The sequence below is a fragment of the Elephantulus edwardii genome, unplaced genomic scaffold, assembly GCF_000299155.1.
Source record: "Elephantulus edwardii isolate Elephantulus edwardi_28Jun2011 unplaced genomic scaffold, EleEdw1.0 scaffold00035, whole genome shotgun sequence".
Classification (NCBI taxonomy): Eukaryota; Metazoa; Chordata; class Mammalia; order Macroscelidea; family Macroscelididae; genus Elephantulus; species Elephantulus edwardii.
Window position 1 is genome coordinate 9,376,938 of NW_006399785.1, and position 27,577 is coordinate 9,404,514.

Here is a 27,577-nt window from a genome sequence, read left to right on the forward strand (position 1 = left end):
CAATTAAGAGAAAAACATTTTTAAAGAAGATTTATAGTGTAAAAAACCTTGTGGAAGGATATCAAGAGTTAGCCAAGATATGGCCACATACACACACACACACACACAGAGAGAGAGAGAGAGAGAGAGAGAGAGAGAGAGAGAGAGAGAGAGAGAGAAATAGAAATGAATGGCCACTTCTGCTTCCTAGTCTGTCTTTATCTGGAAACTCTACTAAAACCTGTCCACCATAGAAAACCCTTGTGGCATTTCATAGAGCAGTAGCACAGCTTTCAGTACCATAGAAACCCACAAGTTATCCTAGTACAGCAAACTGTCAGACAAAAGCTGTACTAATTAGAACAATGTTGCCCCCAAACACAACAAACTGCCAATTTAGTTTGTAACTCTAATAGCAAATCAGTCTTCACACCATGCCAACTTTTAATCACATAAAACCATCCACTGGATTTTAATTGTTTTAAGCAAGAGATTTTCAGCCCACAACTGATTATTAATTAAGTGAAAATGACCAAATAACTTATATTTGATTGTTGATTAAATCAAAACAACCAAACAACTTACCCTGATTGTAAATTAAATCTAAACAACCAAACAATTTACAGCACTCAGGAAATCAGGAAAGATATTACACTGGAAAAATATGAAATGTTAACAATCTTAATTTCTTCTCTGTTTATCATGATGCTGCTAATTGGCTCAGTAGTGAGAATCTTTGTTTTCTTGATCTTGAACTTCAATCCATATTGAAGACTGTAGTCTTGACCTTCTGCAGCAAACACATCAAGCTCTCCTCAAAGTGAGATATATATTGCCTTTGAAAACCCACTAGAGGGTCAGCTAGCTGTGAGTCACTGCGATGTGAAGGTCCACAACAATAACATCAACTTCCTTAGGGGACTCTGGTGATGTAGTCGGTAAGGCTAAACCACTGCTAACCCAAAGGCTGGGAACCTCTGCAAGTTCAAATCCACTAGTGGCTCCGAGGGAGAACAATGTGCCGTCTCCTCACATTTCAATTTACAGGATCAGAAACCCAATGGGGTGTCACTGTGAGCTGGAAACAAGTAGGGGGCAGTGAGTTTGACTTTGATTTATTCCTTTGATGGGATTTGCCGTGATGGGCCAACTGGTTGAGGAAGATTTCACTGAGGGTGTGGTCTGCACTGACCATATATGGAAGCCTGACAGAGCTGGTTTGCTTTGTGCTACATCTCTCCAGCCTGCATGTGGCTCATTTTAGCTCTTTACATTTGAGCACGTGACTTGCCTGCTGACCTTGGACTCATCAGCTTTCACGTCTACAAACCTGGCAGTTTCCACTTTCTACAAGAAGGTAGTGTAGGATCAAGCAGAGTTTCCATCTCTTGTGCACTGGGCCACTTTGAATCAGAGCTGATATGACTGCACCTAACAACAACAAACCAGTATTTGCTGCTGAAGATTGTTTAAAAATGGCTAGAATAGTCCATAGACAGGGAACTGCGAGAAGTTCAAGCAGAATTGACATCACTGCCGGTATTAGATGGATCCTGGCTGAAAGGAAGGAATAATACCAGAAAAATGTCTTTTGTGCTTAATTGACTGTGCAAAGGCATTTGACTGTGTGCATCATAACACATTATGTCTAACAGGGAGAAAAATGGTAATTCCAGAAGACTTAATTGTGCTCATGCAAAACCTATACCTGGACCAGGAGGCTGTTGTGTGAACAGAGGCAGGGTTTACAATTACAGGGTTTAAAATTAAGAAGGGAGTGTGGCTTTTATTCTCTCTCCAGACCTATACAGTCTGTATGCTGAGCATATTATTCAATAACCTAGACTCCATGAAGAAGAATGAGGCATCAAGATCAGAGGAAAACTCCTCGATAACCTGCATTATGCAAATGACACAACCTTGATTGCTGAAAGTAAGGAGAACTTGAAGCTCTTGAAGATCGAAGAATACAGCCATTAATATGGATTGCAGAGCCTTTAATACAGATTGTATCTCAATGTCAAGAAAACAAAGATTCTTACCCCTGAAAGGATAGGCAATATCATGATAGATGGAGAAAATATTGAAACTTTCAAAACTTCATCTTACCTGGATCCACAATAACACCCGTGGCAATAGCAGTCAGGGAATCAGGAGACATATACTGGGAAAGACTGCAGTTAGGGACCTCTCCAAATTATTGAGGAGTAATGCCAGTTTTAGGACTAAGATGTGTTTGATTCAGGCCATGGCCTTTCTGAACACTTGTGAGGCATCTGAGAACTGGATAATAAATAAAGATGAAAGAAGAATTGATGCCTTTGAGCTGTGGTGTTGGAGAAGAGTGCTGAACATCTCATGATGGCTAAAAGAACAAACAAATATGTCTTAAAGAGGGTGCACCCAGAGTGCTCCTTGGAGGCAAAGATGATAAAGCTTCACCTCTCCTACTTTGGGCGTGTTGTTAGGAGGGCTTATTCCTTAGAGAGAGACATTATGCTCGCAAAGGCAGAGGGCCAGTGAAGGTCCCTGCTGCAGTGGGCTCTAATGTGTCAGGAAGTGTGAGCATGGCACAGGATCAGACAAGATTCAGATGTATTGTTCATAGGGTTGCTATGAGTTGCACTGGACTCAACAGCACCTAACAACAAAAGAGAACAAAAAGTGAGCTAGTAAGTCATTTCCTTTGTTATTGTTAGGTGTGGAAGAAGCAGTCTGTTTTCACCTTCTCCAAGACATATCTGTTTGTTCTTTTTGCAGTCCATGGAGTATCCAGTACTCTTCTCCAACAGCCTATCAATTCTTCTGTTATCCTTATACATTGTCCAGCTCTCAGCAGCATTGAAAACTGCATCTAACAACAACAAAAAACCCTGAAGTGAGCCATTTCCTTTAGATAAAGTTTTTCTCTGTGATTGTTAATCATGTTATGAATTTTTACTAAAATTAATTTTGCTGATAATTAATCATTTTATTGCTCTTATTATTTTTTATGTGTTGCAGAACAGGTTTTCTGGGAAGCTGGGCTCTATGAGGAGAAATGTGGGGTCAGGATTGATGGAAGATCTAGCAACATTCTCTGTTATGCAGATGACACAACCCTACCTGCTGAAACTGAGGAGGACCTGAAGTGCTTGCTGCAGAGGTTCAAGGACTATGGATTGAGGCTCAATGTCAAGAAGACAAAGATTCTCCCACTGGACCAATTGGCAGCATCAGGATGGACGGTGAAGAGATTGAGATTGTTCACAGCCTTAGTTTGCTTGGCTCCATGGTCAACACTCTTGGCACCAGTAGCCAGGAAATTAAAAGATGTATTGCGATGGGAAAGTCTGCTGTTAGGAACCTCTCCAAAGTACTGAAGAGCAATAGTTTCTCACTGGAGACTAAGGTGCGTCTGATACAGGCCATGGTCTTTGCAATCACTTGTTATGCATCAGAGAGTTGGACAATGACCAAGGTGAATAGAAGGAGAATTGATGCCTTTGAGCTGTGGTGCTGGAAAAGAGTATTGAGGGTACCATGGACTGCTAGGAAAACAAACAGATTCATTCTGGAGAGGGTTAAACCGGGATGCTTCTTGGAGGCAAGGATTCTGAGGCTTTGCCTGATATACTTTGGAGGTTGTAAGGAAGGACAGGTCCTTGGAGAGGGACATCATGCTTGGGAGGGTAGAAGGCAGGTGCAGTAGGGGAAGGCCTCCTCTGAGGTGGATTGATTCAGTGACTGGAGTAATTGGAATGGGTGTATTGGAGACAGTCACAGAACATAGTTTAGGGCTGTTGTACAGTTTAGGGTCACTGTAAGTAGCAAGTGACTCGAAAGCACACAACAATAACAACAACAACAGCAACAGTATATTATTTGATTTCTTGACTGCTGCTTCCATGGCTATAATGGACTGAAGCAGAATGAAAATCTTGCCAATATGAATCCCCTCCATTTATCATGGTGTAAAGATTTACAGCATCAGAAACTGTACGAGGCTGTTCTCATCTGTCCTCTCATGCTGTTATAAGTTGGAAACGATTTGATGGCTTGAGTTTGGCCTTCAGAAGCCTTATCTCTGTTCACTCCTACCTTTCCAGTATGTAAGATCAACTTTCTTTCACTTTCAGCAAGAAGAATAATTAAGAGTTCCATCTTCAGAGTCTCCTAGATAATGACCCTGGACAAATGTCTCAACCTCTCTGGAGCTGAGTGGCACAGGACAGAGCAGAGTTTAGGGCTATCATACACAGGGTTGCTATGAGTCACAGGAAACTCGACAGCACTTAACAACAACCATCACCACCACCACCCTATCTTGTACCATCTTCACTCTTTCTTCCATCCTCAAGCATATTGTTGTAGTCACTGTCAGTCCATCTGATTGAGGGTCTTCTCTTTCCCTGACCCTCCCCTTTTCCCATATGATGATGTCTTCTTTCCAAGGACTGACTCTTTCTGGCAACGTGTCTACTGTGCATGCATTCCTTGTTTTTTATTTTCTAAAAAGCATAGCTTAAGATGCTACGTAAGGTGAAAAATCTGACAAGGAAAGAAAAGTTAAATACTTTCCAGAGATAAAACAGTGGTAAGATTACATCCTTCCAAAAGTGGAGAATTGGAGAGATCAGGGAAAGTAAAGCAATGCACTGAGTTCTGGCTCTCACAGGTTTTATAGCAAAAGCTGTCGCTAAATTCAAAGTGAGAAAATAAGCTCAGGAACTATTGGAAAGCATCGCATAACAATGAGACACATTTGCTGTCCAGGCACCTCTGATTCCTGGCCAACCCACACCTCAGAGTAAAGCTACACTTTGTGGAGGAGTCAGTGCTGATTTTGCACAATAAAGATGCCAGTCCTTTCTTCCAAGGCATCTCTGGGTGGGTCCGAACCACTGATCTTTTTGTTTGAATCTAACCTCTTTTCCTATTTGCACCTCCTAGTTTCTCTGCAGAAGAAGGATGACGATCTCCTCCTGTGCGATATACTGACTGTAAAAACCTCCTGCAGGGTCAGCTATGAGCCTGTTCTGACTCCACAGCACACAACAACGATAACAGAGACTCCATGGGAGCTCTTGTGGCCTAGTGGATAAGGGCTGTGCTGCTAATCTAAATGCCAAGCCTCTCTGATAGTTTAAATCCACTCGTGGCTCTTTGGGAGAAAGATGGACAGTCTCCTCCCATGTGGTCTACAGCCTCTGAAAAGTCACTGCAGGGTCAGCTATGAAGTCAATTCTGACTTCTTCACAATAGGTGAGTGTGAGTTCCTCCAAAGTATCTGAAAGATAGACAAACAGAAATCTTTTGAAGGGGAGCGCAGGTGGCTTAGTGCATAAGGTGATGCACTGCTAAGGCATAGACACATGGTTCAAATCCACCAGCAGCTCTATGGGAGAAAGATGAGTGATCTCGATGAGTGTTGTTGATATGTGTCATCAAGTCGCCTGACACTCTTAGCAATCCTATGTACAACAGCCCTGAAGCCTGCCCTGTCCTGAGCCAGTCACACTAACCCTGACACACCAACCCCACTGCCCTAATACTGTATCAATCCATCTCATTTGAGGTCTTCCTCTCCTGTGCTGTTCCTCCACCCTTCTGAGCATGGTATACTTCTCCAATGACCGCTTCTCCTGGCCACATGCCTGAAGTATGTGAGGTGGAGTTTCAAAATCCTAGCCTCCAAACAGAAACTTAGTTTCACCCTCTCCGAGACAAATTTATTTGTTTTCTTGGTGGTCTGTGGTATGCTTAAAACTCTTCTGCAGCACCACAACTCAAAGACATCAATTCTTCTTCTATCATCCCTAGTAATTATCCAGATCTCTATGTATAGCAAATAATTGCAAAGACCATGGCCTGGTTTAGATGCACCTTAGTCTCTAGACTGACATTGTTGCTTCTCAGTACTCTGGAAAGGTCCCTGATGGCAGATACCTAATGCAATTTGTCTTTTGATTTCCTGACTGCTGGTGCCAAAAGTGTTGATTGTGGAGCCGAGCAAGCTGTAATTGTTATCAAGCTCAGTCTCTTCTCCTTCCATCATGGTGCTACCTATTGGCCCAGTGGTGAGAATCTTCGCCTTCTTGATGTTGAACTTCAATCCATATACTGCCTCTGAAAACCCCTGGAGGGTCAGCTATGGATCATATCTGTAATGTGTCATGTAAATTCTTGCAGTTGTGTCTTTAGTAGAAAGGCAAAGTTTTTCATCTGGCAAAGAGATATCTTTACTAGTTAAGCTACACTTATTTTTCTTGATAATATTGTGAGAGAAATGTTATAGTTTTGCATTAATGACTAGTCACTGGACACTTGAAAGTATTCCTCAGTGAAGTATAGACTCTTTTTAATGAACTTTTGTGACATGATGGTATGATGTGACTGCAGAATAGATTAAAAACAGCACCTAATTTCTGTTCAGCAACAATTAGAGGTGAGGTTACAGCCTGGTTCATTAATCTTACAGATAAGAAATCAACTTGCTTCCTCTGAACTCTTAGAAAACTGAGACCCTGGTTTCCATTGTGGGTTGTTTATTCGCTGTGCACGCTGCCTGGGCTTGTGGGCATGGCCTTAGTTTGTCACCTCAGGATAAGATAATTTAGGATCTTTCACATTTCCAAATTACGTTATGCCTAAGGAGTTGAACCAGCTGACAAACGTGATGGGTGCCGAGACGGGGGGTGTCTGTGAGGGGGCTGCCGCTTGCGAGGCATGTTGCTTTATTAACAGACACATCTGACTCCAGAGGTTAATGTTTTTGTGCACAAGACGGATTGCACAGCCCACAGACTGCATCCTGACGGCAGATAGGGGGCTGCTGGGGGTGGGGGAGGACCTGGGCTGGATTTGTTTCCTCTGAGTTTCTGGAGTGAAGTAGTTGCTTTGAGGGAAGTGGGGCGCTCCTCATATGGGGAGCTCCTCATATGGGGAGCTCATGTTCCCACAGCTGTTTTTCATTTCCTCTTTGTGTAACTCCAATGTTGTTTTTTATTTGGTGAAAGTTGGGGACACTGTGGGCATTGGCAGCCCAGCGTTGAGTGACGTCATTGCAGAAATCATGCTAATCTGGTGTTTATTGAGCTGTTGCCACATGCCCATCACCGTTCAACTTACTTAGTTCATACTGTGTGAGCTGTACTTGGCTCAACAGCACCTAACACCAACAACAACCTCTAAGATATTTAACACTATTGATGAAATAGCAATGCCATTTTGTTGTTCAGTCTTACTGAGTTAATAATGATTCAGAGTGATGCTATGAACAACAGATCTGAATGTGGCCTGGATTTGCTGCCATCCTCCTCCTCCTCCTCAATATACTTGAGCCCATTTTTACAGTCACTGTGCCAATCTGTCTCATTAAGATTCTTCTCTTGTATTCATGACTGGAGTCTCTTGACAACATGCCCAAAGTATATGAGATAGAATTTCATCATCCTTGCCTCCAAGGAGCACCCTGGTTTCATTTTCTCCAGGACAGGAAGAACTGCTTGTGCTCAAGCCCCTGTTAACAATAGGGCTTGTTATGAGAAGCTACTTCTTAGAAAAGGACATCATGCTCAGAAATGTGGAGGGTCAGTGAAAGAGAGGAAGACCTTCAATGAGATGGAGTGGTTTCAGCAATGTATGTCAGAGATGATAAGGATAGTGCAGGAAACTACAGAGTTTAGATCTCTTGTTCATTTGGTTACTTTGACTTGTACTCAACTTGATAGCACATAACAATGACAACAACAATAGGCATCATCATGATAAATGCAGAAAAGTTTGAGGTTATCCATGATTTCAATTTACTTGAACCCAAAATCAACACCCATGGAGGCATCAGTCAAGAAATCAAAAGTTTGAAGCATTGAAAAAATCTGCTGACAAAGATCTCTTCAAAGTGCTGAAGAGCAAAGATGTCAATAAATACCAGACTAAGGTGTTCCTGATCCAAACCATAGTATATTCAACTGCTTCCTATACATTTCAAAGTTGGACAGTGAATAAGGATGACCAAAGAAGGATTTATGCATTTGAATTGTGATGTTGGAGAAGAATTCTGAATATACCATGGACTGCTAAAAGAAGAACAACCACAAAATCTATCTTGGAGGAAGTGTGACAAGGACGCTTCTTAGAATCAAAGATGGTGAAACTTGTCTAGTGCACTTTGGGCATATGGTCAGGAGGAGCCAGTCATTGTAAGAAGACATCATGCTGGGAAAGATAGAGGGTCAGAAAAAGAGAAAACAACGCTCAGGGGGATGGATTGGCAGAGTGACTAACAACGGAATCAAGCATGGCAGAGATTACGAGCACGGTGCAGGACAGAGCAAGGTAATGATCTGCTGTTCATAGGATCACTAGACGTGTAGTGGACTCAACACCACCTCTTAAAAAGAACAACATAGAGCAATGAAAAGCATTGTCTACTCTGAATTATGATGACATAGTAAGGGGTGTTGCCCTCAGTCTCTGAGCTATGCTGACATGTAATTTGTCCAGGTAGGAATAACCTCGTTTGAGGACGGTTGAGCTATCCTTATCTGTCTCTCCAGAGCTTTAGTGTATGGTTTAATATGATCAACTATTGGGATAGTTTCTTTTAGCAATGTGTAAAATGGTTCTCTAACTCGTGTCCATACAGCACAGGAAAGTTTTTGCCCTGAATGCAGCCCTTTATTGTAGTGACAGAATTCCCATTTTCTTTCTTGTGCCTCTACCCTCATCCACTGTGTTTTCAGAGTTCCAGGTTACCTCAATTGTTACTGTCAGATTTGTTGTTGTTGTTAAGTGCCATCAAGTTGCAGGCAACTCATAGCGACCCTATGAATGAAAGTCCTGGACCCCTCCTGTATAACTTTCATCCTTTCTCCAGGTTCATAGTGTTTCCAGAAGCAAGCTATTGTGGAAGTGGATGCCACTTCTGCTTTCAAGCTTGTTTTAATTGGGAAGCTTCACCAAACACTGTCCACCATGGGTGACAAGTCTCGCATTTGACTCATCAGTGTCACAGTGTTTGGCTTCACAGCAACCATGAGTTACCTCTGTACAGCAAGCGGACATACCAGGGTTATATGACCTAGAAGAATGTTTCACCAAAAACAATTAAAGGCAGGCCTGAGGAGTAGCGCCACCCACTTTTGGCTTGGGAGTATGGCTTTCTGTCCACCAGGCCAACTGCTCTCTCTTTCTCTCTCTCTTTATGCTGTTGGTGGTGGTGTTGTTAAGTGCCATCTGTCAGATTTAGATAATGCAAAATACTAACATTTATTCTTCTTAAGTGTGCTGCATGCAACCATAGAGCTTCATATAATCCTTAGTAACAGAGTCAACATAATGATTTATTATGTATTTGAAGACTGGGAGGGGAAACTTCTTTTTAAACAAATATTTGTTGAATGTCCATTAGAGTTTTGCCAAAAATGGGCAAACAAGTATGAACAGGGCACACTCTCTGCTCTCAACTGGTCCAACTCTCTACTTGATAAGTTAATCATGGGTATAAGAAGTGAAGCCTGGAATGAATGAATGTGTAAGAAAAGGTTATGTGAAGTTTAAGCAATTTACCAAGATGAAGTTATTATTAATTACCATTTTCTGATTTTTAAAAAGTTATATTAAAAATGGCTCTAAATTGCAATTGGGACCGTTACTCTTCAAGGCCGTCCTGTGCTCTGACAGAAATCTTGACTGATGTCAGCGTGTCCCTGAAACATTCACTCTTAGACCTTCTCTCAGCTTAAGAGGGATCCTTCGTCTTAATTAGTTTTTAATATACTTCTTATGACCCTGGTCAGCCTTGCCTCTAGGCCTGTGAATTCTTAGACTAACTAGACAGTATTCTGGGAGAGGTGGAGAGAGGAAGACTCTCAATGAGATGAGTTGACACAGTGATTACCACAGTGGACTTGAGGTTCCTGATGATAACACACGACAGGACAAGGTTCAGACCTGTTCACAGGATCGCTATGAGTTGCAGTTATCTCAGTGGTACCTAACAACAACACCATATTTTTTTTTACTTTTTTATTGCAATTACTTTATTAATAGTTGAGGTAATTTTTTAAAATCAGTATTGCTACAATATTGTTGTTGTAATGTTTTTACTTATTGTGATTTTAATGAAAGTTTACATAAAAGTTGGATTTTCACTCATTCATTGTTGCACATTTTCTTCTAGTTCACCATTTTTTAGAAAAAAAATGCATTCATCATTGCATAATTTGCTCCTTCCCCTGACCCCTCTCCCAGTCCACTTTGGTAAGTACTTCTTATTCTGGACTGTTGTCATACAAAAAAAAAAAAAAAGGACAGAAAATTATGCTCTAAGCCCAAAGTGGGGGATTTTAATCTGTGGCACTCAGACCTGGTTTAAACTGGGTTTTTTTGCCAAACATTCTTCTAAGTGGTATAGCATTGGTCTGTACATTGCTGTACAGAGGTAACTCATGGTTGCTATGATGCTAAACACTGTGACACTGATGTGCCAAATGCGATAATGTTTACCCATGGTGGATAGTGTTTGGTGGAGCTTCCGGATTAAAACAAGTTTGGAAGCAGGAGAGGCTTCCAAAATCCACTTCCAAAATGGCTTACCTCCAGAAATGATGAACAATGCTCAGATCTTTCATTCATAACGTCGCTATGAGTCAACGGCACTTAACAACAACAGTATTACTTTTATGCAATTCTTTTCTTCATCTATTCCAGTGCAGTGTTCATTATTTATCCCCTCTTTTCTTAGTTTTTCCTGAATCCCCACACCAGTTCTGTTTATAAACGTGGTGTTATGCAGTATTTTCCCGTTTGTGACTGAGATATTTCACTAAGCTAATGTCCTCCAGTGTCACCCATGTTGTGTAATATTTTAGGGTTCCTTGTTTTTCAGTGCTGCGTAGTATTCCATTGTGTGAATATACCATAGTTTTTCTATCCATTCATTTGTTGATGGGGACTAGGGTTGCTTCCATCTCTTTGCTATTGTGAATAGCGCAGCAGTAAACATGGATGTGCATTGTCTGTTTGGGTGGCTTGATCCTTTTTTGGTTGACTTTTCTTAAGCTCTTTCGCATTAACGGTCAATGACTCAATGCTTTGTGATTGATCTCAGCTGATCCACGGATGGCTCTCCAGCAGAGTTTTGAAGGCTGCATTTTGTACAGCAAGAGACTGACCATCTTTCTCCCAAGGAGCAGTTAGTGGACCCAAACTTTTGCCTTTTGGTTTGGCAGTATTATCCCCAATTGACTGCACTCCTTTATTAAATGAAGGAGTGCTGGGGAGTAGGAGAGAGAGAAACAAGCTTTTATAGCACTTGGCTGCATAAGCTAGGTGTTCCCGAGTGGCTCAGAGGGTTAAGTATTTTGCATACTACATGAAGAATTGATGCTTTTTAACCGTGGTGTTGGAGAAGTGTTGAATATACGATGGACTACTAAGAGAATGAACAGGTTCATCTTGGAGAGGGTTAAACCAGGATACATCTTGGAGGCAAGGATTCTGAAACTTCATCTGACATACTTTGGACATATTGCAAGGAGGGACTAGTCCTGCTTGGGAATGTGAAGGCACAGCTCAGGAGAGGAAGACATTCGATGATTCAGTGACGGGGGTAATGGGAGTAGGTGTGTCAGAGACAATAAGATTGACACAGGATAGAGCAGGGTTTAGGGATGTCATACATAGGTTTGTTATGAGTTGCAGGTGACTTGATGGCATGTAACAATAACAAGAACAACAACAAGAACAACATGAAAACTCAAATCCACCGCATGGTGCCATAAAGGGATGACACCAGAAAAGCCTGCAGCCATTGAAAACATGATGGACTGTAGTTCTGCTCCACATCACATGGGCTGCGATGAATTGGAATAGGCCAACAGCAACTGGTTGGGTTTTTGGCTTTGGTTTGAGATTCCCTTCAGGACCATAGAACTTATTATTTTAAGTGTGGTACACAGATATATCTCAACATTACCTGGGAACTTTTTAGAAACCAGAACCTGCATTTTAATAAGAATTCCAAGAGAGTTTGGGTCATGCACCTTGGACTTTGAAAAGTACAGTGCTCCAACCTTACTTTTCTTTATTCTAATAACTAACTGAAATGTTTATTATTGTTAGGTGCCAAACCATTGACTTTGACTGATAGTAACCGTACGAACAAGAGAAACCCTGCCCTATCCTGTGCCACCCTCACAATCACGACATAATCAGTCCCTTTGTTGCAATCACTGTGTCAGTCCATCTCATCGAGGGTCTTTCTCATTTGCTGACCCTCTACCTGATGAGTTAGGTCTTGATATTTTGGTTTTCAGCTGAAGAAACAAATGTTTCGAAAAGTTACGTAATTTGTCTAGTTTTACAAAGTTGAAAAGGAGGGAATCTAGGATTCAAATCCAGTATTTTCCCCCCTTCCTCTCATTAAGGGTTATTTCCACATTGATTCCTTCTGTGCTTTGAAATATCAGTAAATAGTCTGTGACACATCATCTCTATTTAGTCACATCAGTTGTACAACCTTAGATGTACCGAGGAGCTACCTAAGATACAATGGTGAAATGGGCTTCTCCATTTTGGTGATTTTAAAAACAACACTGCCAAGAAAATCAGTAGGTCTGTCTTGAAGAGGGTGATACCAGGTTTCTCTTTGGAGGCTAGGATTTTGAAGCTCCACCTTACTTACTTTGGGCGCATGGCCAGGATAGACTGGTCCTTGGAGAAAGACATCATGCTTGGAAGGGTGGAGGGACAGCACTGGAGAGGAAGCCCCTGGATGAGATGGATTAATACAGTGATTAGAGCAATAGGGGTCGGTGTGTCTGAATTCGTGAGACTGGCTCAGGACAGGGCAGGGTTCAGAGCTGCTGTACCCAGTGTCGCTATGGGACACAGGCAACTAGATGGTACACAACAACAACAACAACAACACAACAGCACTGTTTTGCTCAGAGGTCAAAAAGGCTCAGGAAAATGTGGGAATAACTGCAATCCAGAATGTCTAGTCAATAGACCACTCCTAATTATGACTACTATTTTCCTCTCTTCAGAGAGTATTATAGCAACAGTGCTTAAGGGGGTGAATTTCATTTCCACCTTACCAGGAGTCTCAGAGAGCCACAGATGATTAAAGTGGTCAGCTTCTAACTGATGGTTGCAGGTTCAAGTCCACCCAGAGACACCACAGAAGAAAGTCTCCTGGTCTGCTTGTGAAAGGTATAACAGCATATGAATTGTTGGGTGTTGTTGAGTTGACTTGTGTACAGCAGAACAGCACCCTGCTGGACCCTGCACCATCCTTACACTCTTTGCTGTGCTTAACATTATTGTTATAGTCACTGCACGAATCTGTTTCTCTGAGTCTGCTTCTCTTCCCCCTACTCTCTACTCCTCCAAGCTTGATGTCTTTTCTTCCAGGGACTGGCACTTCCTGGTGAAATGTTTAACGTAGATCACACTAAGTCTCATCATCCTGGCTGCTAAAGACTGCGCTGGCTCTGCTTCTTTTGAGCCACACTGGTTTGCTCTTTTTGGAAGTTCATAGTATACTCAATATTCTTCACCAGAACCATAATTCAAAGACAATCACTTAGAAGCATGGTTCTACTCGGACACACCTGAGGCCACCAGGAGTCACAATCAGTTAGATATAGTACACAACAATGACAACATTCTAAAATATAGAAAGTGATAGGAAGTGGTGGCTGTTGTTGGGTTGCTGTTGAGTTGACTACGACTCAGTGATCCTACAAACAGTGGCTCTGAACCTTGCTTTGCTCTGAACCTGAGCCAACCTCACTGTCTCTGACACATACCTGACATGATTACCACAGTCACCATCAACCTGTCTCATTGCGGTCTTTGTCTCCTGTGCTGATCCTCTACCCTTCTAAGCATGATGTTTTTCTCCAAGGATTGGCCCCTTCTGACCACATGTCACATGCTCAAACTATGTGTGATAGAGTGTCAAAATCCTTGCCTCCGAGGAGCAAACTTGTTTCATCTTCCACAGAACAGACATGTTTGTTCTTTTGGTGGTCCATGGCATGTCCAATACTTTTCTACTGCACCACAACTCAAAGGCATTGTTCTGTCATCGTTTTTCATTGTTCGGTTCTCAGGTGTGCAGCAAGCAATTGAGAAGACCATGGCTTGGATCAGGCACACCTTAGTCTCTAGAGTGATACGTTTATTCTTAGCATTATAGAGAGGCTCTTGATAACAGATTTCCCCAGTGATTTTTCCCAATTCATCTTTTGATTTCCTGACTGCTTATGCAAAGGATTTTTGTTGTGGATTTTGAAATGATAGGATAGCCTTTATTTAAGAAGAAGAAGGAGAGGGAAATAAGATGGTCATTGTCATGTCTTTGGCCAGGTGAAAAATGCATTGGTGATAAATGAACAATAACATATTTGAGTCAGGGTCTCTATATTCACTGCAATCCTTTACTAAAAAACTTTCCTTGGCATAGTCAGCGCCTTTTATAATCATAGTGGACAATATTAAAGCAACAAAACTGAGATATTATGAGATTTCCCCCCCCCCCTAGGTATCACTGCAAAGGACTGGAAGCACTTGCTGCAGAAGGTCAATGACTGTAGTCATCAATATGAATTGAAGCTCAACATCAAGAAGACAAAGATTCTCACCACTGGGCCAATTGGTAGCACCATGATGGATGGAGAAGAGATTGAGGTTGCTAACAATTTCGGCTTGTTTGGCTCCACAATCAACAATCTTGGCACCTACAGTCAGGAAATCAAGAGATAAATTACACTTGGAAAATCTGTTGTCAGAGACCTTTCCAAATTACTGAAAAACAACGCTGTTGGACTAGAGATTAAGGTGTGCTTGATTAAGTCTATGGTCTTTGTAATTACTCACTATTCATCAGAGAGCTGGACAATGACTAAGGTTGACAGAAGAAGAATTGATGCTTTTGAGTTGCGGTGCTGGAGAAGAGTCTTGAACATACCATGAACTGCCAAGAAAACAAATAGATCTGTTTTGGAGATGGTAAAAATAAGTTTCTCCTTGGAGGCTAGGATTTTGAAGCTCTATCTCACATACTTTGGGCATGTGTGCAGGAGAACAGGTCCCTGGAAAAGGATATCATGTTTGGAAGGTTGGATGAACAGTACAGGAGAGGACAACCCTGGATGAGTTGGATTGATACAGTGACTGGGGCAATGCAGGTAGGTGTGTCAGAAATAGTGAGACTGCCTCAGAACAGGACAGGCTTTAGAGCTCTTGTATATAGGGTTGCTATGAGCCACAGCTGACTTGATGGCACAAAATAACAAGAAGAACAATAACATCAACAACAACATCATGATACCAAGGATCTCAGATGACACAGTAGGCTATTGGATTGCGAATTGAAAGGTCAGTGGTTCAAATCCACTAGCTGCTCTGTGGATGGAAGATTTCATTTGCTTCTGTGAGGATCTGAACCCTTTGTGTCTTAGAAACCCTTTGAGTCAGTTATAATTTATGATACAGGTTTTCTGTTAGTGAGAAGTGATGACGGCTGTACATTGGATTCTTAGTATGATGACAGCATGTCTTGATGAACATTTTGCTGTTGTTATGAACAATTGTGTTGGAATCGAGTCATAGCTGACCCTCCAGTGGGTTTTCAGAGGTTGTAAATGACTTGGGAGGAGATTTCTCATCTTTATTCCTTGGAGCTGCTAGTGTATTTGAACCATATGCCTTTGGATTGGCAGCTCAATTCCTTAGCACTAGGTCACCAACCTCCTGATATGGCTCCTGATTTTAATGTGTGTGGTATTATTTTTTCCCTAAATACACCCATTTTCCCCAAACTTGAAACATTCCTGTCCTGTAATTCTTACCATATTGCACACCATTTATGGTGTTACTAAATATTTTCTTTAAGTTCACTTAGAGTCAAAGAACACTAAAGTACATATTAATATGTGTTAGATTTGCTAATTACATATGTTTAAAAATATGCTAAAATAAATACATGATTTTCTGAAAGTTTCTCTGTTTAAGTGAGTTGCTTTGCATACCTGAACAAATAGTTAAATGTGAAGCTTCTATAAATGCTACATTGTCATTTTAAAAAGTAAATTACATATGCAAATAAATTTAAGTGGTAAAATATTCCAGCATAAAACAAATAATTTCCTGTATGCTCTTCCCCAAGTGTTATCATATTTGTTTTATCGCTCTCTCAGAATCAGAAAATGAATATGATGCTGTTATCTAATAGAGTCACTGAGTCGTGTAAAACTTAAGTACTTGACTACTGATCAAAAGTTGGCAGTTTGAATCCATCCCCAGGAACCTCAGAGAAAAGACTTGACTATCTTTTCCTAAAATGCCACAACTTTGAAAAACCCTATAACGTATAGTTTTACTTTGCAATACACAGAGTAACCATGCGTTGAAATGAACCCAAAGGAACAGAATCATTTAACATAGAGTTCTTATTTAAGTGTTGCCATGTATCCCCAAATATTCTTTATATTGTTGTTGTTTTTGTTAGGTACTGTCAAGTCCAGTATGACTCACAGCGAGCTCATGAACAAAGATCTGAACCCTGTGCCATCCTGCACCATCTCATCATCTGACACATTAAAGCCCATTGCTGCAATCAACACCCGAATCATCTCATTGAGGGTCTTCCCTCTTTCCCTGACCCTCCACTTTTACAAGCAAAAAATTCTGTTAAAGACTCAAATCAGAATCATGTGTTTTGTGTCCTTTGTCTCTTTAATCTCCTGGGACCTAGGACAGTTCACCAGCTTTTCTTTCTCACCGAGGATGTGAACATTCTTGTCAAATGGGCTTTAGTTTTGGTTTATCTGGGATTTCTCCTGGTGATGCAGCGGCTAAAGCACTCAGCTGCTAACCGAAATGCTGGTTGTATTGAAGCCCGGCTGCTCCGCGGGAGAAAGATGAGACAGTTAATTTTGGCAATGACTTGAGAGCAGTGGGTTTGCTTTGGGGTTTGGATGCTTCTTTTTTTTTTTTTAAATTTTATTATTTTTGTGTGAGTGTACCGTCAAATCACATCTGACTGGTACAGGAGGAGATTGTCTCTCCTTCCCCGGCAAAGCATCTGGTGGATTCGAACCGTGCACCTCTGGGATTGTAGTTGCAGCTCCTTACCACTGATGCTTCTTAATGGTTTGATTTAGTTTGTGCACTTTTGGCAGGTAGACCCGGGACACGATGCTGTGTCCTTTTCACTAAACGTCTTGATTTTGAAATACCGCACTTGACTAAAAGAAACTAGGATTCCTAGAGAAATGTCTGATTCCAGGGCTGGGAGAGGAAAAGATGAGATTTGTTAACCAGAGAGTTTGGAAGTGCTCAAAATAACACAGACACAATACCTCAGAGACTGTGGTCTTCGTCGTCAGGTTCTGCCAAGTTGATTCCAGCTCCTGGAGACCCCATGTGACACAGGCGGTCTGCCACATAGGGGTTCCTGGGCTGCCGTCTCTGGGGAGCAGATCACCACCACTGTCTTCTCTTCCAAGGAGACACTGAATGGATTCAAACCACCAAGCTTTAGGTTAGCACTCATGAGTTAGACGTTGTGCTGTCAAGTACCGCTGGTCAAAGATGGGGCAATTTTTGAGCAATCAGCAATAGTGAATATAAATAGATACAGATAATATATAGTAAAATATATGTGTATATATATGTATGTGCATATACATATGTATATGCATGTAAATTTACACGTGTATATATGAATATGCATATATGTATATGTGTACATGTATATATGAATATGTATATATGTATATATGCATATGTATATATGTATGTGTACATATACATATACATATATACATGCAGTTAATGTGAGCTCTTAGGAGTGGCACCCACTTCCTAAACAACATGCCTCTGGAAATTCTATGAACTTTGATAAATGTCGATAATTATAGAAAGGTTTTAGGCCTTTTGTTCTAAGGTTGCTATGAGTCGTGCTTGGCTTGATGACAATCAACAACAACAACAACACAACATATATATTTATATATAAATTATACATAATATCTATCTATCTCTCTATCTACCTATCTATCCATCTATCATCTCTGTATCTACACACACAGAATACAGTCTTCAATATGGGTTGCATCTTAATGTCAATAAAACAAAGAATCTTACCATTGGACCAATAGGCAACATCAGGATAGATGGAGAAAAGATTGAAACTGTCAACAACTTCATCTTACTTAGGTCAACAATTAACACTGTTGGTACCAGTAGTCAGGAAATTAGGAGACATTTGCACTGGGAGAGTCTGCAGTTAAGAATTTCTCCAAGTTGCTCTTTCCGCCATCTTTCCGTGCTGCCACAGTGGTGCGCATGAACGTCCTGGCCGACGCACTCAAGAGCATCAACAATGCCGAGAAGAGAGGCAAGCACCAGGTTCTCGTCAGGCCGTGCTCCAGAGTCATCGTGCAGTTCCTGACCGTGATGGCGAAGCATGGCTACATTGGCGAATTTGTGATCACTGATGATCACAGAGCGGGGAAAATTGTTGTCAACCTCACAGGCAGGTTAAACAAGTGTGGCGTTATCAGCCCCAGATTTGATGTGCAGCTCAAAGATCTAGAAAAGTGGCAGAATAATCTGCTCCCATCCTGTCAGTTCGGTTTCATTGTACTGACAACCTCAGCTGGCATCATGGACCACGAGGAAGCAAGACGAAAACACACAGGAGGAAAAATTCTGGGATTCTTTTTCTAGAGATGTAATAAATAGTGCAAATAAAAAAAACAATTTCTCCAAGTTATTGAAGAGTAATGATGTCAGTTTGAGGGCTAAGGGGTGTCTAATTCAGGCCATTGTCTTTCTGATCACTTTCTATGCATCTGAGAGCTGGACCATGAGTAAGGATGACAGAAGAAGAATTGATGCCTTTGAGCTTTGGTGTTGGGAAGAGTGCTGAATATCTCATGGATGGCCAAAAGAATAAATAAATATGTCTTGGAGAGGGTGCAGCCAGTGTGCTCTTTGGAAATAAGAATTATGAGGCTTTACCTCACATATTTCAGGTATATTGCTAAGAGGGGCTATTCTTTGAAGAGGGACAGGATTCTTGGGAAGGTGAGGCTTGGTGAAGGAAGGAAGACCTTTGCCCAGGTGAACTGACACGGTGACTGCCAAAAGGGGCTTTAATGTGTCAGGAAGTGTTAGTATGGCACAGGACTTGACATGGTTCAGACCTGTTGTTCATAAGGTCTCTGTGAGTCATACTCAACTTGATGACACCTAACAACAACAATACACACAGATACACACACATGTAATTATTTTAAAGGGATAGATTGCATCTCAACATCAAGAAAACAAAAATTCTCACTACTGGATAACATCATGAAAAATGAAGAAAAGATTGAAACAGCCAAAAACTTTGTCTTACTTGGATCCACAATTAACACACATGGTACCAGCAGTCAGGAGACTGTGAGACCTATTGCACTGGGAAAGTCAGCAGTTAGAGACTTCTCCAAATTGTTGAGGAGTAATGAGATCAGTTTGAGGACTAAGGTGCACCTGACTGAGACCATGGTCTTCATGATCATTTCCTGTGGATCTGGAAGCTGGACAACGAATAAGGATGACAGAAGGGGAATTGATACCTTTGAGCTCTAATGTTGGAAGAGTACTTTATATTCCATGGATGGACAACAGAACAAGCAATTGTCTTGGAGAGAGTGCAGCCAGAGTGCTCCTTGGAGGCAAAGATAATGAAGCTTTTTCTCACATACTTTGGCCATGTTGCTAGGAAAGGCTATTCATTGGAGAGGAACATCATGCTTGGAAAGGTGGAGGGTCGACAAAGGAGAGGAAGACCCACAACCAGATGGGTTGATTCAGTGTCTCCTTGAGTGACTGCCCCCTAGAATGACAGGGCTCATGGGTCTCAGACATTGGGAGGATACCGCAGAATATGACAAGGTTCAGATCTGTTGTTTGTAGGGTAGTGTGGGTTGTACTCAACTCGATAGCACCTAACAGCAGCATTGAAAAGGGAAAGGGGAGAAAGAGCGTGGGAGAGAGAAGAGGAAATCAGTCATTAGGACAGCAGAGATTAGTGGGTGATGGGATTAAAGCAATAGGCAAGGTGCAGTGGGGGCACGAGACAGGGAGATCAAAGTAACTGATCAATAGTAATTAATGAAAAAAGGTATTATTATATGAAAAACAATAAAAATATTAAAAAACCCAAAAGGCAATGTATGGAGATGATAATATGAAACAGAATGTATAAGAACGAAACAATATTGTCAATAATGAATGAATGAAAATGCAAGCTTTCTGTTAACTTTCATTAAAATCACAGTAAAAAAAATTTTAAAATACCCCAAAACAGCCCAACCAACAAAAATCAGGTGTAGTGGTAGATTAAATAAATGAAATATCAATGCTTTGTCGATGGGGGAAAAAATTCCTTTTAGAAGAATCTCAACTAATGACTATAAAAGAAAGTAAACTCTAGGTAATAAACTTAAGAGTTGAGTGACCTCCTCTGAAACGTTGATAGAAATAATTCTTCCAGACAAGACTTACTTATGGATGCTAAGAATGGAAGATAAAATTTTAGTTAAAAAGAGGAATTTTATATAATCTCTAAGTATCTCTAAGGCTATTGTAACCAAATAAAATGTGGTTAAAAAGAACATTAACATAGAAACATATTGTCTAAAAATGAAGATCACAAGTGGAGTTCTGGTGAGCCAGTGGTAAGAAGCTGCGCTGCAATCCCAAAGGCACATGGTTCAAATTCACCGGCTGCTCTGCGGGAAAAGGTTGGGCCATCTCCTCCTGTGTGATTTGTTGTTGTTGAGTACCATCGAATCAGAACTGACCTATAGCTGGCCGTCCAGCGAGTTTTCAGGGGCGGTTAAGTGCACCAGGGGGTAGGTCTAACCTTTTCCCACAGAGCAGCTGGTAAACTTGAAACACACACTTTCGGGATTACAACACAGCTGCTTGCAGAGGGCCCCCAGAGCTCCCTGAACACGTGCTGGAGGGTAAGCTATGGTTCAGTTCCAACCTGATGGCACACAACAACAACAACAACAACAACAACAACAACAACAACAACAACATCATCCTTGGCCCACTGAATCAGAACATGTGGGACTAAGTGCCAGGAACTTTGTTATTTATGTGCCATCGAGTTGGACCAACTCACGGCTGTCCAACAGGATTTCAGAGGCAGTTAGTCCCTTGGGAGGAGATTGCTCATTTTTCTCCTGTGAAGCATCTGTGGGATTTGAATTGTGTGCCTTTGGTTTAGCAGTGCAACTTCTTACCAGCTAGGCCATCGGAGGGACTGGATGCCAGGATGTAGTTTTGTAATAAATGCTGCAAAAATGGTTCTTAATGAAACATGCTCAATTTCAGCAGTCGCCCACTCCATGCTTGTAACTTGGGGAAGGGGAAGACAGGGATCAGCATTGCCAATTTCATTCTCCTTTAATCCTTGGTCTTGATCTGGCCATTTCAGACCAGGGTGAGATGCTCTGTATTTATTCGGATCCTTGTGGTGGTTGCAAATCATTTCTCTTCCTTTTTTTTTTTTTTTTTTTGCCAACCAAGCAACATAGAATTCGCGTTACTAAACGTGCAGTGTTCTACTTATTATCCACGTGGTTTTAATTAAGCTTTCACTAATTCCCTTTATCTTGTCGTGGTTATTATGCCTCTCCCAGCCATGTCACAGCAGAATGTGAAAACAGCTCCCTGACACGTGTAGCGAAGGAACAAAGCCATTATGACCTGTCTTGCTAAATTAAAGTGGGACGACTGATCAACCTGCATTCTGCAACCAGCTTTGATAATTTATACTGAAGGCGAGCAGAAGTGCAAAGAGAAGGAACACATCCCCGGCTCCCGCCCTGCCACAAACACAGCACGCAGAAGTATTGCAGACTTGTAAAACTGCCAGGTCTCCACGCAGGCATGAGAGAGGAGGATGCACTTTGCAGGGAAAGCTACAGGTTGTAAGTGCATTGATTTATTTCAGCTCCAATTTTCAGAGGAGTTCAAGTCTCTGTGGATGTTGTTAACTCACACTGAGTTGGCCCCTGATTCATAGCAACACCATGCACAATGGGAAGAAATATTACCTTCTTTTACACCATCTCTGTGATTGGCTGCTGGCTAGATCATTATGCTCCGGGGGGCTTCATTGGCTGGTTTTCAAAAATAGATTGCCAGACCTTTCTTCCTCATCTCTTTCAGTTTGAAATCGCTGGTGAAATCTCCATCTTAATCCTGAAAGCATCATATTGTTATGTTCAATTGACTCAGAACAACTCGTAGCTAACCCTCCAGCAGGTTTGAGAGTAAATTTACTGGAGGAGATTGACTATCTTTCTTCCTTAGAGCAGCTTGTGGATTTGAACCAAGTGCCTTTAGGTTGGCAGCACAACTCCTTACCATTCGGCCACCAGAGCTCATCTGCAGACAGGCAGGTAGAACCTGTGCATGAAAGGCCTCAGCAGGATCTCAAACCCAGGTTCCTGCACCAACGTGGAAATTTTATCACTGAACTATCACTATCCCTGTCTCTAGAAATCAAAATAACAGCTATATTTTTCCTTCCTACTAATTGGCACATGTAATCACACCACACACATTTTCATCTTCTCGTTCTTGAATTTGTGTAGGGGATTTCACAAAGGTAAACACATTGAATCATAGTTTTCCCATTTGCTATTTATTGAGGAGAACAAAATAGAAAGTGGCCCGGAAAAACCTGGGACTAGAGAGGCACAGTGGGTGGGAATTACATTTTGGGTAAAAAAGCAAGATAAGGTGGGTTAGAAAGGACAGTGCATGTTCCCGCTGCTGCAACAAACAAATGCTGACTATTGTGATCTGTTTAAAGCAAACACATTGGGGGCTCTTGCTGTGCAGGTTCTCAAGTTCCCTTACTGCAGGAGACTGCTAAGCCTCATTAAATCCTGCTGCTGATAGCATTGTGGCACTTACGCACCACGCGGCCAGTGCACGTGGCGTAAGAGATCCTGCATTTTCAAATAAAATTATCATTGATTCATTTTTATAACCATCCTGTATTCTGTAACTATCATGTATTTTCAACTCTTATATGCATACGAATAAAAAAAGACTGTGGAAGAATTTGAATTAGAGTGTTGGCAAAGAATGTTGGATATACCATGAACTGCCAGAAGAATGAATAAATATGTCTTAGGGCAAGTAAGTGCAACCTGAATGCTGCCCAGAAGTGAGGATGTCTAGACTGCTGTCTCGTTATAGACCCGTTAACCAGCAGAGACCAGTCTCCAGAAGAGGACACGATGCTTGGTAAAGTGGGATTGGGGGAGGGGGAGGGAAAAAAAGAGGGAGACCCTTAATAAGATGCAGTAACTTATTAGCTGCAAGAATGGTCTAAATCATATCTATCAGCGTGCAAATAGTGGAAGGCAAGGAAATGTACTTTATTTTGTTAAGATAATGTTTCTGTGGGACATGTTGTCTCAAAAGGCAGAGGGTCAGAGAAGGAGAGGAACCAGGTGGATAGACACAGTGACTGACGCAATGGGCTCTAGTGTTTCAGAGAGTGTGAGGAAGTCACAGGGTAAGACAGGGTTTAGGTCTGGTGTTTATAGAGTCGCTATGGGTCATACTCAACTCAATGAAACCTAACAACAACAACAACAGCAAAAAACATATTGTTGTTTCTGTGGGTTGGAGCCAAATTGGCAACAACTAAAAGGACATCATGCTTGGAAAAGTGAAGGGTCAGTGAACAGGAAGAAGACCCTCAACAAGGTGAATCGATATAGCCATCAATTTGAATCTATCAGAGATGGTGAGGAAGCAGAGTAGCATCCGCTTCCTAAACAACGTCCTTCTGGAAACTATGAACTTTGATAAATGTCGGTAGTTGTAGACGGGCTTCAGGCCCTTTGTTCATAGGTTCGCTATAAGTTGTGCTCGACTCAAAGGCAATTGATAACAACAACAATAAGAAGGATGGTACAAGATAGGACAGCAACCAGATCCTTCGTTCAGAGCTTTGCTATGAGTCATATTCAACTTGAAGGCATCTAACAACAATCCCAACAACATCATTTAGTATGCATTTCCGTCCTATACCCTGTGTTGTCTTATTAGTTTAAATAGCCAGCCTAAAAGACACATGTTAGCCCTGTCTGTATACAGACAGATTTCCTAGGCAGTGTAAATAGTTAAAGTACTTCGCTTTTTGAGTGAAATATCCCAGTCACAAAAGGACAAATATTACATGATGCCACTGTTGTAGAATGGGACTGTCCTTGAGGTTGGGGAGAGACTGAGTAAGATGGGTTCAATAATGTATACTGCACTGAAACAGAGGAGGGAGAGAACCGTTTAAAAGAGAGATATAACTGGGTATTTCTGTCATCACAGGAGACTAGAGCAAGGGCTACATGGTGGAGGGGACCTGGGGGAGGGTTTGTAAAACAATGAAAGAATCTTTTCTTTTACTTTTCCATAATTTTTGGACTCATGTACTTATAACTTGTTAGTCAAATTTGTGTCTTCTAGGTTGCAACACCCCCATGATACATCTTCAAGGATATGAACATGTACGGCCAAGCACAATCAATAAGAGTGCATCTAAATTCCAAAATCAATCTCCATAATAGTCTATGTGTTTCCTACTGCCAAAGGGGCCCTTTAGAGTAGTGAGAGAAGATCTTCACCCTGAAACCCACAGCGTCCCTTTTCAGCAGGAAGTAGCTAAGAGAATACGCCATCCCCTTTTCCTTATGACTCAGGGTGAAGTCTCTCTCAGGGAGGAATGATAGGGAATGGCAAAGGACACACTGACAAAGAAGATTAATCAGAACTGGCTTTGACAAGCACTGTGGCATTTGGACAAGAACAAACTGGGAGGAGGGTAGAGAGAATAGTGCAACAATGAATGAGTGGAAGCCCAAAATCTCTGTAAATGTTTATGAAAATTAATAAAATATAATTATAGAAAAAAAAAGTACTTCGCTTTTAAGTGACAATTTGGGAGCTGGCATCCGCTCAGAGGCATCACAGAAGAAAAAAGCCTCTGGAATTAAACCAAAAACCAGGCATTGAAAATTTCATGGATACAAACTGCTTGATACATGATAAAAGTACTGATCTCATAGAAGTCAGGTAACTTATCAAAGGTTACACTGCTTGTAAGTGGGTAGAGGCAGAATTTCACATCGGCCTCTGACTTCTACACCCATACCCTGTCTCATTCTAGCATTCTAGTGCTCTTAAAAGACTCCTGTAAAAAACCTGAGTCCCAATCACGCTGTCATCTATTTTGGCTTGTAGGCCTACCTATATGTCAGAGTGCTCTACCAGAAATACCACAAGGGAGTGCCTATAAAGAAGAGTGATTAATTTTCTCACTGTTTGAGAAGCTAGTAGGCACTGACCCTGGCTGTTGTTGTTTTGTGCTGTTGAATTAGAACTGACCCATGGCTGATCCTCCTGCAGGTTTTCAGAGACAGTTAATTGCACAGGAGGAGATTGCCTATCCATCTCCTGAGAAGCAGCTGGTGGATCCAAACCATGTGCCTTTGGGATTACAGCTCAGTGTCTGGTCACTAGGCCACCAGTGCTCCTTGTTACTTGGTTCCTTGACAATGTTTATTTTAATTTTCCTCATCCCCATCACCACTTTTCACTTAATTTTACATCTCGAGTGTTATTGGCTTAAGATATATCTTACAGGTCAGCGCCTCTCTGCCCCTAAATAAAATAAATGAGCCACTCTCTGCCCCGTTATGTTCCTTTGGCTCATTTATTCGATCATGATAAACAGCATACTTGATTATCAGTTCACATTGAGTATACCATGGACTCTCCAAAGAACAAACTTACAGAAAGTCAAACCAAAGTGCTCTTTTCAGACAAGGATGGTGGAACTTCATCTTATATACTTTGGGTATCATGGTGGGGAAGGTGAAGGATCCGAGAAAGAAGACTTCACCGTATGAATCGACACAATGACATTAACAATGGGCCTGATCATGTCAGAGATCGTGAGAATGGCTCAGGAGAAGGCCAAGTTGGTGTGATTGGGTTCTTTTACTTGGTAATTAACTTTTAAATTGATATTTTTATCATTGACACACATTGTGTATAATACAGTTTTTCATTTATACTGTTGTTGTTGTTAAATACCATTGAGTCATAGGTGGCTAATAGCGACCCTATGAACGAAAGACTTGAACTCTTGTATAACTTTCTTCATTTCTCCAAGTTCACAGGATTTCCAGAGGCAAACTATTTCGGAAGTGGATGCCACTCCTGCTTCCAAGCTTGTTTTAGTCAGGGAGCTCCACCAAACACTGTCCACCATGGGTGACTATTATCACATTTGACATATCAGTGTCACAGTGTTCGGCATCACAGACACCATGAGTTACCTCTGTACAGCAAATTGACAGGCCAGGGCTATACAACCTAGAAGAATGTTTGGCCAAAAACAATTAAAAGCAGGCCTGAGGGCTGCAGATTAAAATCACTCACCTTTGGCTTGGTAGCATCATTTTCTGTCCATTCGGCCAACAGACCTCTGTGTTGTTGTTAAATGCCGTCGAGTCATAGGCAACTCATAGTGACCCTATAAATGAAAGACTTGAATATTTTGTTAGATTATATTTTTTATTTCCCCCCAACCCTTATGATCATCTCACCAATGACTACTTTTGTGAAAGTGTGTTAGCCAGCTGCTTCACGTCTCATGCCTAATATCCCCCTTTTAAGCAGCCAATTTCTGACTTGCCCGTCCATAACAAACCAGTGCCCTGAGGGAATAGGCACGTCCCTTTTGCTCAAGGATCCTCTGTACAACGTGGAAACTTTGAGCATCAGCATCCATAAGCAAAGTCCAGTTCAGAGCAAGCCATCAGGTTGCAGCAGTTGACCCTAGCCTTCACCATTGAACATCTTCTCTTCTTCTGGTTGGGTTCTGGTCAACTCATCTTCATCCATCTGTGGCTAGGTTCAAATGGGCATCAGCTGCAAGCTCAAGTGTCCATAATCCTTTCTGCATTCCAGACCTGTTGGCCTCCTCACTCAACCTTAGTCCCCACATGGGGCCAGATCAAGTCAACAAGCCAGGGTGCTTCACAACTCTCTGCTCCTGAAGCGAACAACCCTTCTCTGCTCATCCATAGGTCTGTGCATGCTCAGTGGGCAGGTCTGAAGGAACACGTCCAAACTCAGCATGTTTCTCCATTGTTGGATTCTTTCTCTTCCACTCCTGTGGATCCAAGTGATCGCTGTGAGTGAGCACATTCCAACCTCAAGTCTTGGACGTGGGCTCTGACAGGCACCCTGTTCATCCCGTCTCAGAAGCCAAACAGCTTGTTCAACTTACAAAAAGACAGTCTAGTTCTTTCCCCTTTTTTGGAATGTAGGTGAAACTTTTTGGTTCCTGTGGACTTGCTTTACTTTTCCTCAGCTTCAGCTTGAACTTGTGTATGAGTTGTTGGTGGTCTGTTCCACAATCGGCACCTGGCCTAGTTTTCACAGCTGATATTGAGCTGCTCCAGCGATTCTTTCCACAGATGTAATCGATCTGATGCCTATGCAT

At 41.6% G+C, this 27,577-nt stretch overlaps 1 protein-coding gene across 1 annotated transcript in view; it reads left to right on the top strand.

Moving 5' to 3' along the window:
• LOC102858171 (40S ribosomal protein S15a-like) overlaps positions 1-18,708 on the top strand; it is a 50,490-nt gene extending 31,782 nt beyond the window's left edge. The window contains exon 3 of the mRNA XM_006884534.1: positions 18,283-18,708. Coding sequence (XP_006884596.1) covers positions 18,283-18,708 — 426 coding nt within the window. The remainder of the gene's footprint in view (positions 1-18,282) is intronic.
• Positions 18,709-27,577: the final 8,869 nt, after the last annotated feature.